At 42.9% G+C, this 18170-nt stretch overlaps 1 protein-coding gene across 2 annotated transcripts in view; it reads left to right on the top strand.

Annotated features, from left to right (window-relative positions):
- Nucleotides 1-18170, top strand: part of nrxn2b (neurexin 2b) — a 499069-nt gene that overhangs the window by 34184 nt on the left and 446715 nt on the right. For both annotated transcript variants that reach the window (XM_084404964.1, XM_084404965.1), the window contains exon 2: nucleotides 8380-9515. In XM_084404964.1, coding sequence (XP_084261090.1) covers nucleotides 8804-9515 — 712 coding nt within the window. In that variant the 5' untranslated portion in view covers nucleotides 8380-8803. The remainder of the gene's footprint in view (nucleotides 1-8379; nucleotides 9516-18170) is intronic.

Raw genomic sequence — 18170 nt, forward strand, 5'->3', positions numbered from 1 at the left:
TGTCAGAAACATCTGTATTCTGAGGGAATGTGGCAGATGAAGATGAATGAGCTCAGCGGCAGCTCATCTGAGAACCACACGTTTGTTAAACATCATCCCTGTTATTGATTTAGATTTTCCTGTGGATTTCCAGGGCTGTGCTGAGAAACGCTAGCGGTTCTCCATAAAGCACTCCATTCAGGAGCTTCTTCTTTCCCGATGGATTCACGAATGTTGGGTTTTGAAAACGGCGGGTCAAGTTAAAAATAGGCCTGTAATGATCATGAATTTTGTGCTCACAATTAATATGAATACAAAAATTGTTCATGTCACTTACAGTGTTAGTCTAATACATTATTTTATAATTGTATAATAAAATAGGCCCATATTTGTTACTTTCATGCTGTGAAAATAAATAAATAAAATATATAATATAACGTAATGTAATATAATATAATATATATAATGCAGTCTGATTAAACACACAAGCCTGTATTTTGTACAAAGGAAGATCTTTGTCTATATTTGTGTCCTTTACTAGTGCTTTATACTCTCGATTCTTTACTCTCCTGCTTCACTTCTGCACTGGAAACAGAGACACGACATCGTGCTTTTCTTTAAGTGCTTATATTGGGATGTCAAAGTGTGATTGAGCATCGCAGTTCTCAAATAATTGTGATGAGATTTAATAACCGCGATCAGATGATTAATCGATAATTTTGAGAGGTTAAGAATATCCTGAGACTCATGCTTTCACATGCAGATGAGACGAGTCCTCGTGTGTCACGTGACGCTGTGAGAAGCCGAACACATGGACGCTCCACCAAAGCCTCAGATTAGCTTGTTTTAGAGTAAATGTCAGAGAAACAGACGTGTGAATCCCTCGGCGGATGAGTGAGATGAGCAGATGCAGGAGTTAAACGATTCCTGTCTGTCCGAAGGCGTTTCGTTCCTCTGATGCTGGACGACAGATCGCCGTTAGCACAAAACACACACTATATGTTCATTAGCATGTGTGTTAAACACACACCTAAACCTGCATGGCATTAGCCTGAGGTTAAACCTACAGGCGTGAGGCTGAGACACACACAGCGTTTAGATGAGCGTTTTACATGTGTTCATCTTTACTGAGATCCTCTCTTATACCTTGAAACAACTGACCTGAGATCAGTGTTGAAGCACCGTCACACGAAGGCCATCCGTCCTGCTGATCCACAGCTGACCTGAGATCAGTGTTGATGAAGCGCCGTCACACGAAGGCCATCCGTCCTGCAGATCCACAACTGACCTGAGATCAGCGTTCATGAAGCGCCGTCACACGAAGGCCATTCGTCCTGCTGATCCACAGCTGATCTGAGATCAGTGTTTATGAAGTGCCGTCACACGAAGGCCATCCGTCCTGCAGATCCACAGCTGACCTGAGATCAGTGTTTATGAAGCGCCGTCACACGAAGGCCATCCGTCCTGCAGATCCACAACTGACCTGAGATCAGCGTTCATGAAGCGCCGTCACACGAAGGCCATCCGTCCTGCAGATCCACAGCTGACCTGAGATCAGCGTTCATGAAGCGCCGTCACACGAAGGCCATCCGTCCTGCAGATCCACAGCTGACCTGAGATCAGCGTTTATGAAGCGCCGTCACACGAAGGCCATCCGTCCTGCAGATCCACAGCTGACCTGAGATCAGCGTTCATGAAGCGCCGTCACACGAAGGCCATCCGTCCTGCAGATCCACAGCTGACCTGAGATCAGTGTTTATGAAGCGGCGTCACACGAAGGCCATCCGTCCTGCAGATCCACAGCTGACCTGAGATCAGTGTTTATGAAGCGCCGTCACACGAAGGCCATCCGTCCTGCAGATCCACAGCTGACCTGAGATCAGCGTTTATGAAGCGCCGTCACACGAAGGCCATCCGTCCTGCTGATCCACAGCTGACCTGAGATCAGTGTTAATGAAGCGCCGTCACACGAAGGCCATCCGTCCTGCAGATCCACAACTGACCTGAGATCAGCGTTCATGAAGCGCCGTCACACGAAGGCCATCCATCCTGCAGATCCACAGCTGACCTGAGATCAGCGTTTATGAAGCGCCGTCACACGAAGGCCATCCGTCCTGCAGATCCACAGCTGACCTGAGATCAGCGTTCATGAAGCGCCGTCACACGAAGGCCATCCGTCCTGCAGATCCACAGCTGACCTGAGATCAGTGTTTATGAAGCGCCGTCACACGAAGGCCATCCGTCCTGCAGATCCACAACTGACCTGAGATCAGCGTTCATGAAGCGCCGTCACACGAAGGCCATCCGTCCTGCAGAACCACAGCTGACCTGAGATCAGCGTTTATGAAGCGCCGTCACACGAAGGCCATCCGTCCTGCAGATCCACAGCTGACCTGAGATCAGCGTTCATGAAGCGCCGTCACACGAAGGCCATCCGTCCTGCAGATCCACAGCTGACCTGAGATCAGCGTTTATGAAGCGGCGTCACACGAAGGCCATCCGTCCTGCAGATCCACAGCTGACCTGAGATCAGTGTTTATGAAGCGCCGTCACACGAAGGCCATCCGTCCTGCAGATCCACAGCTGACCTGAGATCAGTGTTGATGAAGCGCCGTCACACGAAGGCCATCCGTCCTGCAGATCCACAGCTGACCTGAGATCAGCGTTTATGAAGCGCCGTCACACGAAGGCCATCCGTCCTGCTGATCCACAGCTGACCTGAGATCAGCGTTTATGAAGCGCCGTCACACGAAGGCCATCCGTCCTGCTGATCCACAGCTGACCTGAGATCAGCGTTTATGAAGCGCCGTCACACGAAGGCCATCCGTCCTGCAGATCCACAGCTGACCTGAGATCAGCGTTTATGAAGCGCCGTCACACGAAGGCCATCCGTCCTGCAGATCCACAGCTGACCTGAGATCAGCGTTTATGAAGCGCCGTCACACGAAGGCCATCCGTCCTGCAGATCCACAGCTGACCTGAGATCAGCGTTTATGAAGCGCCGTCACACGAAGGCCATCCGTCCTGCAGATCCACAGCTGACCTGAGATCAGCGTTGATGAAGCGCCGTCACACGAAGGCCATCCGTCCTGCAGATCCACAGCTGACCTGAGATCAGTGTTGATGAAGCGCCGTCACACGAAGGCCATCCGTCCTGCTGATCCACAGCTGACCTGAGATCAGCGTTTATGAAGCGCCGTCACACGAAGGCCATCCGTCCTGCTGATCCACAGCTGACCTGAGATCAGCGTTTATGAAGCGCCGTCACACGAAGGCCATCCGTCCTGCAGATCCACAGCTGACCTGAGATCAGTGTTTATGAAGCGCCGTCACACGAAGGCCATCCGTCCTGCAGATCCACAGCTGACCTGAGATCAGCGTTTATGAAGCGCCGTCACACGAAGGCCATCCGTCCTGCAGATCCACAGCTGACCTGAGATCAGTGTTTATGAAGCGGCGTCACACGAAGGCCATCCGTCCTGCTGATCCACAGCTGACCTGAGATCAGTGTTTATGAAGCGGCGTCACACGAAGGGCATCCGTCCTGCTGATCCACAGCTGACCTGAGATCAGTGTTTATGAAGCGCCGTCACACGAAGGCCATCCGTCCTGCAGATCCACAGCTGACCTGAGATCAGTGTTGATGAAGCGCCGTCACACGAAGGCCATCCGTCCTGCAGATCCACAGCTGACCTGAGATCAGCGTTTATGAACAGCTCAGTGTCAGTGCTGAAGGTCCCGCTCGTGCCTTCGTCCCCTGTGTAGTGCCCTAGAGTGTGTTATCAGCGCTGTGTGATGAGAGATACACCGGGGAGAGTCTTATCAGCGCAGTGTGTGTGTGCCTTCATGACCTTCGTGCCGTTCCTCTGACAGGAAGTGATGCGTGTGCTGGAGCTCAGGGTTTATAGTGTCTGTTTGCACTTGAAGAGGAAGCTGAGTGAATTACTGACTGCAAAACTTTTATATTTTCTGTTTTACTTTTGGTTCTCTTTTTTTTGTGGAGTTTTTAAAGATGTGCGCAGCTAGAGAGGACAATGATTCAAACTCAGGCTGTCCTTATATTAAAAGCCCATCAATCTAAGTCAAGTCAGCTCTGTTTCTATAGCGCTTTATACAATAGAAATGGTTTCAAAGCAGCTTCACAGTAATACACAGGAAAATTACAGAATCAATTGATTCAAACTTCATCAAATATGACACAAGTTGAAATGGTGTAGTTCTTGTCTTTTTCGTAATGTTACTGGGATATAGACTGTTAGGGCTGAGCAATATAGCCAAAAAAACTTCACAATAACATTTTTCATATCAGCTGATCTCGATAATTATCATGATAAATGTCACATCTTTATTTCTTTCAAGTTTAAAGGCAGATTTTTGCTCCTAAGTGAAAGTTGTAGAAACCAGACTGTCAATTGTGGTTTTAAACTACTGTATATGGGCAGAACATGACCAACACTTTTTGAATTCTTGACACTTTTCTAGTCATTTTTCTTGAACAAAATAAATATCTTGATAGAGGATCTTCTAAAGGGGTGATATTGTGTCTAATGATGAAACAGGTGTGTGTTGCCTGACTTTGATGAATCGTATCTTCTGCACAGTTAGCAGTGAAGGCTGACATATTATTAATATGACATGATTTGTCTCAGAAATGCTCATTTGACAGTAGCTTGAGTTAAGATGCAGATGTAAATTTATGTTCATTAACAAAAACAGTAACATCTGTAATAATTGTAACAACCTCTGTTTATATGGTAAAATTTAATGATATTTAATTTAAATGATAATCACAGATAAAGCCACGCATATTGCATCTCTATAACATGGTAAAATGCTTTCTATGGTATTTGTATGTAAAACTGTATTGTAAATACATTTAGTATAATGCTCAAATGCTATAGCTTAATCACAGAAAAATACAGTATTTCTATTCCATTACTCCTTTAGTACGTGTCTACATTAATAATATAATAATATCGCACATTTCTGCCACAATACCATGGTTAGTGTTAGGCTGCTACAGTGAATCCAGGGTGAATGATGGTGAATTCTGACTGTGTTGTTGCACACTGTGTGTCAGTGCCTATGGTTTACATCACTGGGTCGTTGGTGTTCTCGGCTGAATTCAAGCGTTCCTCACTGGATCTCAGCGCTGTTCAGTGGTCATGTGACCGAGACGATCAGCGAGTAAACGCATCTGCTGCCGTTTGAACGTCGATCCGAGCGGATAAATGGTCCATGTGACGCGCGGCTCAAATGAGTAGCGCTGTTTTGTTACATAAACATTTATCGAACGTTTTATCTATGAAAATTCGTAATAATTATCGTTGTTGTTTTATCGCCTAGCCCTAATACAGACCTCGTGACAACTAACCCCATCTCTCTATATGTCTCAGTATTAGCTTGGCCATGTGAATAATCTGTGGATGATTGAGTGACGTGTAGACGGAGGACTCATTCACAGTCATTCCCAGAGCAGGACGAATCGGAGAGAGTTTATTCAGAGGAAGAACAGGAACAAACGCTCAGAAGGCTATAGTTCTCCATCTGTAAGTGACTGAGCAGCCGGTGATGAAGTCCCTCTCGCTCACTAGAGTCTCTCACAGTCGAGCGTTTCACAATAACACATGCTTTGAGCCTGAAAAACGGAGGGATCACATGAGAATGTGTGGGAATGACCTCTAACCTCTGACGGATTGTGAAGATCAGTGATGGGAAACGAACCCTGTATTGACAGTGTAACACCTTTTGTTTATTCGATGATGATGTCTTTGAATCATCCTTATTTGAGTGTTTTTCTTTATCTGTGATTTAATTATGACTTGATTAATTAATTTGCAAATGTCATTCAGTTGATGAGTGTTTACTCCTCCTGTGATGGGTAGAGGTGTGTTCGTATGAATCACATTCTCTCGCTCCTCATCTCAACACTTCTTCATCAGTCTCTCATCCGATCAGTGAATCTCAGCCGGTCCAGACTCTAATACGGTCCAGAAATGAGGCTCTTGGTGTGCAAGAGGCGAAACTTTAGTGAAGTTGGTAATACAGAGTCATTTACTGCTGACGGTTTGCTTTGAATCACCCTTGACTCAGATGGAAACTAGAGTAAAGTGTGTGCTTTAAAATCAGAACAGGAGATTTGATGATCGGCGTGAGTCGGGTTCACTTTGCATCTTATTCTTGTCCAGAACAATTTCTGGAAGACGCCGTTTCTGTCTGTGTTTAAGTGGACAACACTTCACTTTGTTTTCTCATGATGTACTGACGCATTTCACCTGAAATCCTTGATTAGACTTGAAAAACCAGAATCTGATGAAGCTCTTAACTGTCTAATCCAGCGACTAGTCCGAACAGACTGGAAATGACATGAAGCCACCAGCCAGCCTGAGTTCTGTTCCAGCGTTCACATCTCTGGGGAGTGTGTCAGTGTAAATGAATGTCAGTTTTAACTATGTGTACCACGTCAGATGGCCTGTTCTAGATGCTTTTAATGATCTGATGTTTAAATGAAGCTAATGAAGCGACATTACAGCTGTTTCTCATGTGGCTTTAGTGACGGACACAGCGGATCACTGACAAACACCACGGTTATGATGCATAACACCTGGTTATTTGATGCTATATGATAGATGCACAAAATCAGATCTCTCTCTTTCTTTACTCTCATCTCAATTTAATATAATTGTTTTGGCTTGACAAATATTTGTACATTCTTACTACCAAAGCATCACAACATAACAGTCTGAACCCATAAAATCAGAAAAAGTCTGTTTTCCTTGTGTGGTTTTTCAGTGCAAGGGTCAGAGGTCAGCACAACACTGTGGCCTTGTGTTATAATCAGTGACGAGTGTTTCCTGTGGGAGAGGAAGTGCAGGTGAACCCGACAGGCCAGAGTTCAGAAACCTCCACTGGTCACAGAACCACTCCAGAACCAGAGCGACCAACCAGAAGATGACCTGATAGATCGTGTTTAAGTTTCACATACGCACACAAACTTCCCCAAACATTAACACTCATCCTATTCAACAATCACTGCCTGTCTGACACACTCTCTGCAGTGTGACCCACGGGGCACGTGGTTGAGTTGAGTAAGTGCTTTGCCATTTCTGAAGTGGACATTATATATTCATATGCATGAAGAGACTCATTATCATCATCTGACAATCAGTGACCCTTTAATAAATGTCTCTGCGTTCAACATGGCTGGATTTATTCAGTGCGGTCGCTCAATATTAACATAGCCTTTTGCAGCATTTATAATGAATGTGTAGCCTGTGTTAGACATGAAAACATTTGAGCTGAAATTCGTGTAAAACTATGCAGGTGCGTCCCAATTACCTTTCCATGCAGTTTTGCAAGTATAAATAGTGTAATTAGTGGAAATTCCAAAAAGAAAAAGTACACTTTAAATAACTGGATGATGTACTTCATTAACTGTAAAGTGAAGTGTGAAATGTTGGACACTTCAAGCACTCACCGATCCCACCTTTGAGAGGGGGAGGGGCTTTTAGACTCTGATGTTGGATGCCAAAATAACCTTATAAAACTCATACACTACACCGCTGAGTACACAGCGCGTAATATGGTCCAAATACTCTTCCTGTCAATCAGTCTGTGCACATCAGGTTGGCTGAAATGGGGTTTTGGGCTGAGGGGGTGTGGTTAAATGAATGGGAGTGATCTAATTCAGTGGCATTTTTATGATTATCTGTGTTGCAGTTGCTGTTATCCAGAGGGATTTACAAATGAGGAGAATCTCGAGCAGTTAAAGGAATAGTTCCCCCAAATCAGGGCTGATAGGCGACGAGTGTTTAATTGTGAGTGCTTCATGCGGGCAGTTAAATTCTCTCTTCAGAAATAATGGGCAGGTCTTCGTGAAGGCCGGCGGGTCAAGAGCAGCAATCAGGCTTTCCAGACAGCGACTCCATTTTGTTTCAGATGAGATTAGAGCAGCGCTGTAATATAAACATCAGCGTTCAGCACAGATCTTCATTAAGATACATCAGCGTAACGAGAGATGATAGAGTGTCTGGAACCGAGAATGAATTCGTCTCACCCAACGTGTCTGGCTGAGCGATTGTGCTGTTTTCCTGAAACATGACTGCCTTTTTCACAGTTTTCAGTCAGAGCGTTGTGTTCGCTGGTCTCTAAAGGCTGCTTAAAACTGCCCCAACTAATGGCAACATTTGTGTGATTAAACATGTAGCATTTCTAGACTGAACAGAAACACCTGATCAGATCTGAAACACCACAGGCGGTGTGAAGGGTCTGCTCAGATGAAGGATTGTCAGTGAATATCCGTCCCAGCAGGGTGATCTCAAACCCATGACCCTGTCTGGTTGTGTTTAGTAAGGCTGTGTTTGCTGCTGAGCTAATCAAATGTTCCCTTTTGTCTTGTAGGCCTGGAGAACGCTGGAATCTGGAGGGCAGTAGATCGTTCCTGCCGTGGGAATAAGGCCGTTCGGAAGAGCATGAATCACAGATAAAGACTCGACCATGACCATCACCCGTGGTCCACTGGACACCAGATCTCTGCTTTGAAATCTCTTCTTGGATTGAAAGAGTTTCAGAGAAAACCTAAACTGGGAGCCATTTATCGCTCATCCACCTCCAGCCTGATGCACCGACCAATGGAGAGACTACGTATAGAGTCTGGATAAAGAGGAGCAGGGCAAGAAAGAGAGTGAACAACTGGCCTGTGGGATCCTGCAGCGTTGGGAATTGAGCCGTCTGTTCCCCATCGTTCCCCATCTCTCAGAGTCACGAGGAGCTCTGCTGTCTCAGAGGAGGAGGTTTCTGAGCTCGTATCATCGGCGCGGGTGAAATGAAGTCTCGGTGTTGGTCCACTCTCCGGCCCCTGTGGCCGTTGCTGTTAGCTGGACTCTTTCTGTCGGCAGAGGCCCTGGAGTTCGGTGGCGCTCCCGGCCAGTGGGCGCGTTACTCCCGTTGGGAAGCAGGATCGATCGGGGAGCTCAGCTTCAGCCTGAAGACCAACGTGAGCAAGGCTCTGGTTCTGTACCTGGACGATGGTGGGAACTGTGACTTCTTGGAGCTGCTCATCGGCGAAGGACACCTTCAGCTTCGATTCGCCATCCACTGCGCCGAGCCGGCCGGCCTTCAGATGGAGACCCGCGTCAACGACGACCGCTGGCACATGGTCCTGCTCACCCGAAACTACCGCGAGACCATGCTGATGGTGGACGGGGAAACCAAAGTGGCCGAAGTCCGTTCCAAGCGCAAAGAAATGGCCGTCGTCAGCGACCTCTTCGTAGGGGGGATTCCCCCAGACGTACGCCTGTCCGCGCTCACGTCCAGCACGGTGAAATACGAGCCTCCCTTCATGGGTCTGATCTCCAACCTGAAGGTGGGCGAGATGCCTCCCTCTCTTCTCAACAGCAACGGCATTCATAACGATCTGGAGTATCTGTGCACCAAGCAGAACCCCTGCCTCAATGGAGGATACTGCACCGTCCAGTTTGGGGAGGTCCACTGCGACTGCTCTCACACACGCTTCCGGGGAAAATACTGCAAAGAAGGTAAGCCTCAGTTCATAGACTCGCATTAAGCCTGTGTGTTTTGACGTGCTTCATTCTTCTGTTCATGGCATTGATCTGACACGTTCATTCTGTTGTAATAGTCGTGCTGACAAGAACCCTCGACAAACGCTTTGAAAGAGCGGCTGAAGAGTTTCTCTTTCTCGCAGTTGCTGTTCTGAATGGACGCTTCTGGTCATTTTGTGTCCGGCCCTTTAGAGGGTTCAGGTTGTTCTAAGTTAGATGAATCACTGCTCTTCTCTTCTAAAGCAAGTTTCCTTCAATTCTCTCCCAATCGCTCGCTGTCTTCAGTTCCAGAAAGCAATCCCAATTTCTTGGGCGAGATCCATTTTGTACTCGTCTACACTCATCTGTTACTCTGTCCTCCAGACCCATTGCTTTTACTCTCCTCTCATGTCTTCTGTTTCTCTCTATCCTTCTCTTTATCTTATCTGTTCTTCACCTATTATCTCAGCCAGTTCTTTTTTCATTTTCACTCTCTTTCTGTCTTTTGTTGGTTGGCTTTCTGAATCATGGCACATTTACTGTTTTAGGGGATGGATTTTCTCCATTTAAGACCAAAAGCATCATCAATACTGTAGTGAGCACAACATGCTAATCAAATATACATTTATATATTTACGTATAGAAGGTATTCTGTCAGGGTTTTAGTTTATATGTGTGTATATATATATATATATATATATATATATATATATATATATATATATATATATATATATATATATATATATATATATATATATATATATATATATATATGAAGAGTTCAGATGAAAAAGCCTCTAAGTGCCATTTGCAATTTTCTTCTAAAATGAGTATTTTTATCAAGCTTGTATGTTTAAGTTCAGTAATTTCACTTTAATGACAATTAATAGGTAATTTTCATTGCCATTTAAGTGGAATAAGTGAACATAAACATACAAGCTTGATAAAAAGACTCAATTTAGAAGAAAATTTCAGATGGCACTTAGAGGCTTTTGCATCTGAAGTCTTCATGTATGTATATATATATATATATATATATATATATAAGATGTTGCAAGATGTTTATCATTCAAGAAAAGAAGTGCAGCCATAAAAATAAGTTTTATTTGTGTTTAGTCCTGCCCTGATGAAGCTCTTTCACAGATATTCCCTCTATTCCACAGACACAATAATAACAGATCTGACACACATGATTCTTTCAAAGTTTTCATCCTTTTGCTTCTCCTGGTGGTGTGCACATTCCTGTTTCTATGTTTTATGATAGGTTTTCGCAAGTCTCTGTTTGTTCTGAGCAGTTACTACACAAAGTTCTTCATATAAATCATCCCAGGGTTTCCAGAATCTCCTGCATATTGAACCCTTTCCAGCAGTGACTGCATGCACTCATACACAACTATTACAAAAGCTGCACACACTCGCCGGTGCTCTAGGAGAAAAATGATTTTGTCTTGTGGGAAATATGCTTGTAAATAGCTCATGCAGTTTTTGAAGGGCAGTACTTAAAAATAATCTTATGTCTTAGGAGACAAAAAGGTTATGCAATCTTATGCACTCAAAAAGTCATATTTTCTGTATGTGTACAGACCCTTTGCAGGGGACACCCGTGTTGCTGCTTCTGTTGGCTCACCCAAAGTCTTTAATGGATTTCATATGAGACAGAAGTGAGATTATGCATTTGTTGTCCAGTGTTCTCTCTCTCCTGTGTTGGGATGTGAGTCGGAGGTCGTAGAGAGTTTGATGCCGTTTGGCTCTCGGCGAAACTGAGAGCAGAATACCAATGCAGCTCCGCAGGAAGCATTTGTCCTTTTGGATATTGAGAGGCGTTTTCCTTCCCTCCGTGTCGATGTGTTTGAGAAAATGTAAAGCGGCTTTGGGCAGAAACCGGAGTTTTTCGGTCGAATAACACAGCGGGAATAATCTCATTAAACGGGCTCGCAGTCATTGTGTGAATTCTGTGTGAGTTTTAGCATGAGAGGTTTATTTCTCTGGGAAATCTTCAGCAAAGGACTCTATAGTTTTAGTGTTTCCCCTCAGCCTTAGATGAGCTACTCTCTATAGGTGTGTGTTAGACAAGCTAGAGGTCCACTTTTCTACATTCCTTCTGATGAGAACAAATAGTAGTATTGAGAATAATTGAGTGTATTTTCACATTTAATAGAATAGTTGTTCTAAAGAGCGTCATTACGTCACGTCTTGTGATGCGTGTTGTGTTTGATGGTGACCCAGTGTGTGTGTTAGTGACCTCTCATCTCCATCACAGCGGTTCACCATCTCTCAGGGTAACTCAAGGTTATTCAGTGTCATGGACTAATAATGAGCAACTTTTAATGCATTTATTCATTTTGGCTAATTTCTACATATGGGTGATTGACATATTTGGCTAAAAAAAAGGTTTTTTTTTAAAATCTCCAATGTAAGTCATGGAACTCATTGGGTTATATTCTACCAACTCTTATATTTCCAAATATATATGTGGTCTTCTAGATTTTGTCCTAAAATTTACATTTATTCACTAGTTTACTGTCTTAGTGACTAAAAATAAACAAGCTACAGTTAGTCCAAAATGCAGCTGCTAGAGTGCTTACTAGATCAAGAAAATATGATCATATAACACCGATTTTATCATCACTGCATTGGTTACCTATAAAGTTCCATAATAATTACAAGGTATTGCTACTGACTTATAAAGCCCTAAACGGCTTAGCTCCAGTCTATTTAACGGATCTTCTATCGCCCTATAATCCATCACGCACTTTAAGATCACTAAATTCAAGGCTTTTGGTCATACCTAGGATATCCAGATCCACCAAAGGAGGGAGAGCATTTTCACATTTAGCCCTAAAACTCTGGAATAGCCTTCCTGATACTGTTCGTTGCTCAGACTCGCTCTCCCAGTTTAAAACTAGATTAAAGACGCATCTCTTCAGCCAGGCATTCATATAATATTTTTAATCTTACAGTTCAAATTACAATCCAGCCTCTAGTTAATAAACGCCAGAGGAGAACTGGCCCCCGACTGAGCCTGGGTTCTCCCAAAGTTTTTTTTCTCCATTGGGTCACCTGATGGAGTTTTAGGACACCATTAGGTCACTTGATGGAGTTTTTCGGTTCCTTGCCACTGTTGCCTTTGGCTTGCTCAGTTGGGGATATTTTAGGGATATTTAATTTAATTTTATCAATCAATAAATTCCACTAGAAACAAACCTTGTTGTATTATTTTAATTTAATACTGTGAAGCTGCTTTGATACAATCTGTATTGTGAAAAGCGCTATACAAATATACTTGACTTGACTTGACTTGACTAAAAATGTCATATGGTGTGACATGAATGTTATTGTGTATTAAATTAAAAAGGGGTATAATGTGATAATGTAAGTCAATTTATCCTGATTCTTTACCATTACTATATAAAAGTATAGCATTTCTTATGTGCAAATATGTTACATTTTGCATTATTTTACTTTATCATCACTCATAGACAGACGTTTACTTGTAATCTTTCAATATACTTCAAATTAATTTGGGAATACCTTGTTATAAAAGTACCACAATGCTTGTGACCTTTGCTGGCACTATTCCCCATCTGTCACATTGATGATTTTATGATTAATAACCAAAAAGCCTTAATATCTTTCAAAATTCTGAATGTCGCACCAAATGACATGGTGTCACGCCATATGATGTCACACCACACAACAATCTGTATGCAAAAATCTGTATTAGCTGCATTTAACAAACAACCCAACTTAGTTTGACAAGTGAATCATTGTTTCAGTTACAGCAAAAATCACAAAATAGTTTAAAACAGTGAGTTCTGCTCAAAGTAGCAAAGAATCATATGTTTATAACAGGACATTAATCCACTTACTGTATTCATTTGATGTTGCACTTTTTATTTTAATCTGCTGAATATTAACTACATGAATTCTAATAATCTTTATAGTAAATCGTTGAAATGTTTTTTTTATTTAATGCATAAATTCGTTTCAAAATGAGGATGAGTAAAACAATGACCGAACAGAACAGCAAGCTGATGTATCATTTCCTTGTTCTTTCTTTATTCGCATTATCTCGCCATCTACTGAAATCTACCTCAAACTGAAAAAATAAATAAATAAATAAATAAAGGGAAACATTTGAGTGACAAAATGCTGTAGTTTAACATGGATTCAGCTTGAAAATGGGATAGTAGGGATTCACCTAATTGAGTTGGTGTATAGATATTAAATGTGTACATAATATAGTATCAAAATGTGTTAAAAGGACGATATATTCAATAAACTTAACTATTAGTTATAAAATATGTATCTAAGAGCATTATTTACGTATTTAAATGCAATTCATATCATATAGTGTGACAAAATAATCATATGGTGTGACAAGAAAACCCCGTCACACCTTATGATTTTGTGTCACACCATAAGAGGTTTCATGTACTTAGCATGACATTAAGCAATGTGCTTTTATGCTAACATGCTAAAGCCATGCTAACTACAATATGACAATATAGTTTTGAAGGTAATTTTGACTGAAAAGTAATTTCATTTGGGCATTTTTGTGTAAAATGAGTCACCTCAAAAGACAGCGCAAAAGGGAACTGAAGCAGGAGTGCCGGATATACTTGATTTTTTTTTAAACATGAAGAGAGAAAACTCGCAGTGTCCTTCTGAGGTGCTGTTCTTCCTCCTGAAAGAAGGAGGACCCCCACACCCCAAAGGTCTCCAAACAATTGCCCGTTTAAAAAAAGGAATATGGCGTCACACCTAATGATATCCATTTTCGGGACAAAATGTTTGCTTCAAAACGCTGCTTCAAAATATTATGCCTGAACTTTTAGTCAAGCAGACTCACAAGTAGACATCTGGGATATCAATATATGATTGAATAAACAGAAAATGAATTAATTTTCTTGTTTTTATTCAAAATCAAAATCAAAATTTGTGAAATGTGCTTGGGACAGTCACGCCATATGAGCTTATTCTGGTTTGGCTGAAAATTGTGACAAAATGGAAGATTAAACCCATGAATGCTCTGTATGTCCATATAAAACAGCACTTTCTGAACAATATCACCACAGTTTTTGATATATTTTTCTATAATTTACTTAACATTGACACATTGGACCAAAAAAGGCCATGTCATGTCAACCACCCATATACTAATGTATTTTAATATTTGTTGTAATATATTTATAAATCAACATAAAGTTTGATTAGTAAATGCTGTAAAATGGTTGTTCAGTGTTGGTTCATGATACCTAATTAACTAATGTTAACGAATTGAACCTTAGTGTAAAACACTTATTTTGATCTTGATATTGTTCAGCGTTGTGTTAATGTCGCAGATCTTCAGCTGTCAGTCAGACTGCACAGGCTAACCCTCTCAGAAACGTTGCGTCTTTAAAATAGCCAATATTTAACCCACATTCTGTTCTGTTCTTTTGATTTATGTTCTATTCTGTTACATTCTGTTCTATTTTGTTTCATTATGCTTTCCTCTGTTACATTATGTTATTTTCTGTTGCATTCTGTTCTCCTCTGTTCTCCTCTGTTGCATTCTGTTCTCCTCTGTTCTTCTCTGTTGCATTCTGTTCTCCTCTGTTCTCCTCTGTTACATTATGTTCTTTTCTGTTGCATTCTGTTCTCCTCTGTTGCATTCTGTTCTCCTCTGTTCTCCTCTGTTGCATTCTGTTCTCCTGTTGCATTCTGTTCTCCTCTGTTGCATTCTGTTCTCCTCTGTTCTCCTCTGTTGCATTATGTTCTTTTCTGTTGCATTATGTTCTCCTCTGTTCTCCTCTGTTGCATTCTGTTCTCCTCTGTTCTCCTCTGTTGCATTCTGTTCTCCTCTGTTCTCCTCTGTTACATTATGTTCTTTTCTGTTGCATTCTGTTCTCCTCTGTTGCATTCTGTTCTCCTCTGTTCTCCTCTGTTGCATTCTGTTCTCCTGTTGCATTCTGTTCTCCTCTGTTGCATTCTGTTCTCCTCTGTTGCATTATGTTCTTTTCTGTTGCATTATGTTCTCCTCTGTTCTCCTCTGTTACATTCTGTTCTCCTCTGTTGCATTCTGTTCTCCTCTGTTCTCCTCTGTTGCATTATGTTCTTTTCTGTTGCATTCTGTTCTCCTCTGTTCTCCTCTGTTGCATTCTGTTCTCCTCTGTTCTCCTCTGTTGCATTCTGTTCTCCTCTGTTCTCCTCTGTTGCATTCTGTTCTCCTCTGTTCTCCTCTGTTACATTATGTTCTTTTCTGTTGCATTCTGTTCTCCTCTGTTGCATTCTGTTCTCCTCTGTTCTCCTCTGTTGCATTCTGTTCTCCTGTTGCATTCTGTTCTCCTCTGTTGCATTCTGTTCTCCTCTGTTGCATTATGTTCTTTTCTGTTGCATTATGTTCTCCTCTGTTCTCCTCTGTTGCATTCTGTTCTCCTCTGTTGCATTCTGTTCTCCTCTGTTCTCCTCTGTTACATTATGTTCTTTTCTGTAGCATTCTGTTCTCCTCTGTTGCATTCTGTTCTCCTCTGTTCTCCTCTGTTGCATTCTGTTCTCCTGTTGCATTCTGTTCTCCTCTGTTGCATTCTGTTCTCCTCTGTTCTCCTCTGTTGCATTATGTTCTTTTCTGTTGCATTATGTTCTCCTCTGTTCTCCTCTGTTACATTCTGTTCTCCTCTGTTCTCCTCTGTTGCATTCTGTTCTCCTCTGTTCTCCTCTGTTGCATTATGTTCTTTTCTGTTGCATTCTGTTCTCCTCTGTTCTCCTCTGTTGCATTCTGTTCTCCTCTGTTCTCCTCTGTTGCATTCTGTTCTCCTCTGTTCTCTTCTGTTGCATTCTGTTCTCCTCTGTTCTCCTCTGTTACATTATGTTCTTTTCTGTTGCATTCTGTTCTCCTCTGTTGCATTCTGTTCTCCTCTGTTCTCCTCTGTTGCATTCTGTTCTCCTGTTGCATTCTGTTCTCCTCTGTTGCATTCTGTTCTCCTCTGTTCTCCTCTGTTGCATTATGTTCTTTTCTGTTGCATTCTGTTCTCCTCTGTTCTCCTCTGTTGCATTCTGTTCTCCTCTGTTGCATTCTGTTCTCCTCTGTTCTCCTCTGTTGCATTCTGTTCTCCTCTGTTGCATTCTGTTCTCCTCTGTTCTCCTGTTCTCCTCTGTTCTCCTGTTCTCCTGTTCTCCTCTGTTGCATTCTGTTCTCCTCTGTTCTCCTCTGTTCTCCTGTTGCATTCTGTTCTCCTCTGTTCTCCTCTGTTCTCCTCTGTTCTCCTCTGTTGCATTCTGTTCTCCTCTGTTCTCCTCTGTTGCATTCTGTTCTCCTCTGTTCTCCTCTGTTGCATTCTGTTCTCCTCTGTTCTCCTCTGTTCTCCTCTGTTGCATTCTGTTCTCCTCTGTTCTCCTGTTCTCCTCTGTTCTCCTGTTCTCCTCCGTTCTCCTCTGTTCTCCTGTTGCATTCTGTTCTCCTCTGTTCTCCTCTGTTCTCCTCTGTTGCATTCTGTTCTCCTCTGTTGCATTCTGTTCTCCTCTGTTCTCCTCTGTTGCATTCTGTTCTCCTCTGTTCTCCTCTGTTCTCCTCTGTTGCATTCTGTTCTCCTCTGTTCTCCTCTGTTCTCCTGTTCTCCTCTGTTCTCCTCTGTTGCATTCTGTTCTCCTCTGTTCTCCTCTGTTCTCCTGTTCTCCTGTTCTCCTCTGTTGCATTCTGTTCTCCTCTGTTCTCCTCTGTTCTCCTGTTGCATTCTGTTCTCCTCTGTTCTCCTCTGTTCTCCTGTTCTCCTGTTGCATTCTGTTCTCCTCTGTTCTCCTCTGTTCTCCTCTGTTCTCCTCTGTTCTCCTCTGTTGCATTCTGTTCTCCTCTGTTCTCCTCTGTTCTCCTCTGTTCTCCTGTTCTCCTCTGTTGCATTCTGTTCTCCTCTGTTCTCCTCTGTTCTCCTCTGTTGCATTCTGTTCTCCTCTGTTCTCCTCTGTTCTCCTGTTCTCCTCTGTTCTCCTCTGTTCTCCTCTGTTCTCCTCTGTTGCATTCTGTTCTCCTCTGTTCTCCTCTGTTCTCCTGTTCTCCTGTTCTCCTCTGTTGCATTCTGTTCTCCTCTGTTCTCATCTGTTCTCCTGTTGCATTCTGTTCTCCTCTGTTCTCCTCTGTTCTCCTGTTGCATTCTGTTCTCCTGTTCTCCTCTGTTCTCCTCTGTTCTCCTGTTGCATTCTGTTCTCCTCTGTTCTCCTGTTGCATTCTGTTCTCCTCTGTTCTCCTCTGTTCTCCTGTTGCATTCTGTTCTCCTCTGTTCTCCTCGTTTCTCCTCTGTTCTTCTCGTTTCTCCTCGTTTCTCCTCTGTTCTCCTCTGTTCTCCTCTGTTCTCCTCTGTTCTCCTCTGTTCTCCTCTGTTCTCCTGTTCTCCTCTGTTCTCCTCTGTTCTCCTGTTCTCCTCTGTTCTCCTCTGTTCTCCTCTGTTCTCCTCTGTTCTGCTCTGTTCTCCTCTGTTCTCCTGTTCTCCTCTGTTCTCCTGTTCTCCTCTGTTCTCCTCTGTTCTCCTCTGTTCTCCTGTTCTCCTGTTCTCCTCTGTTCTCCTCTGTTCTCCTCTGTTCTCCTGTTGCATTCTGTTCTCCTCTGTTCTCCTGTTGCATTCTGTTCTCCTCTGTTCTCCTGTTCTCCTCTGTTCTCCTGTTCTCCTCTGTTCT

This window comes from Rutilus rutilus, assembly GCF_951802725.1.
Source record: "Rutilus rutilus genome assembly, chromosome: 3".
Taxonomy (NCBI): domain Eukaryota; kingdom Metazoa; phylum Chordata; class Actinopteri; order Cypriniformes; family Leuciscidae; genus Rutilus; species Rutilus rutilus.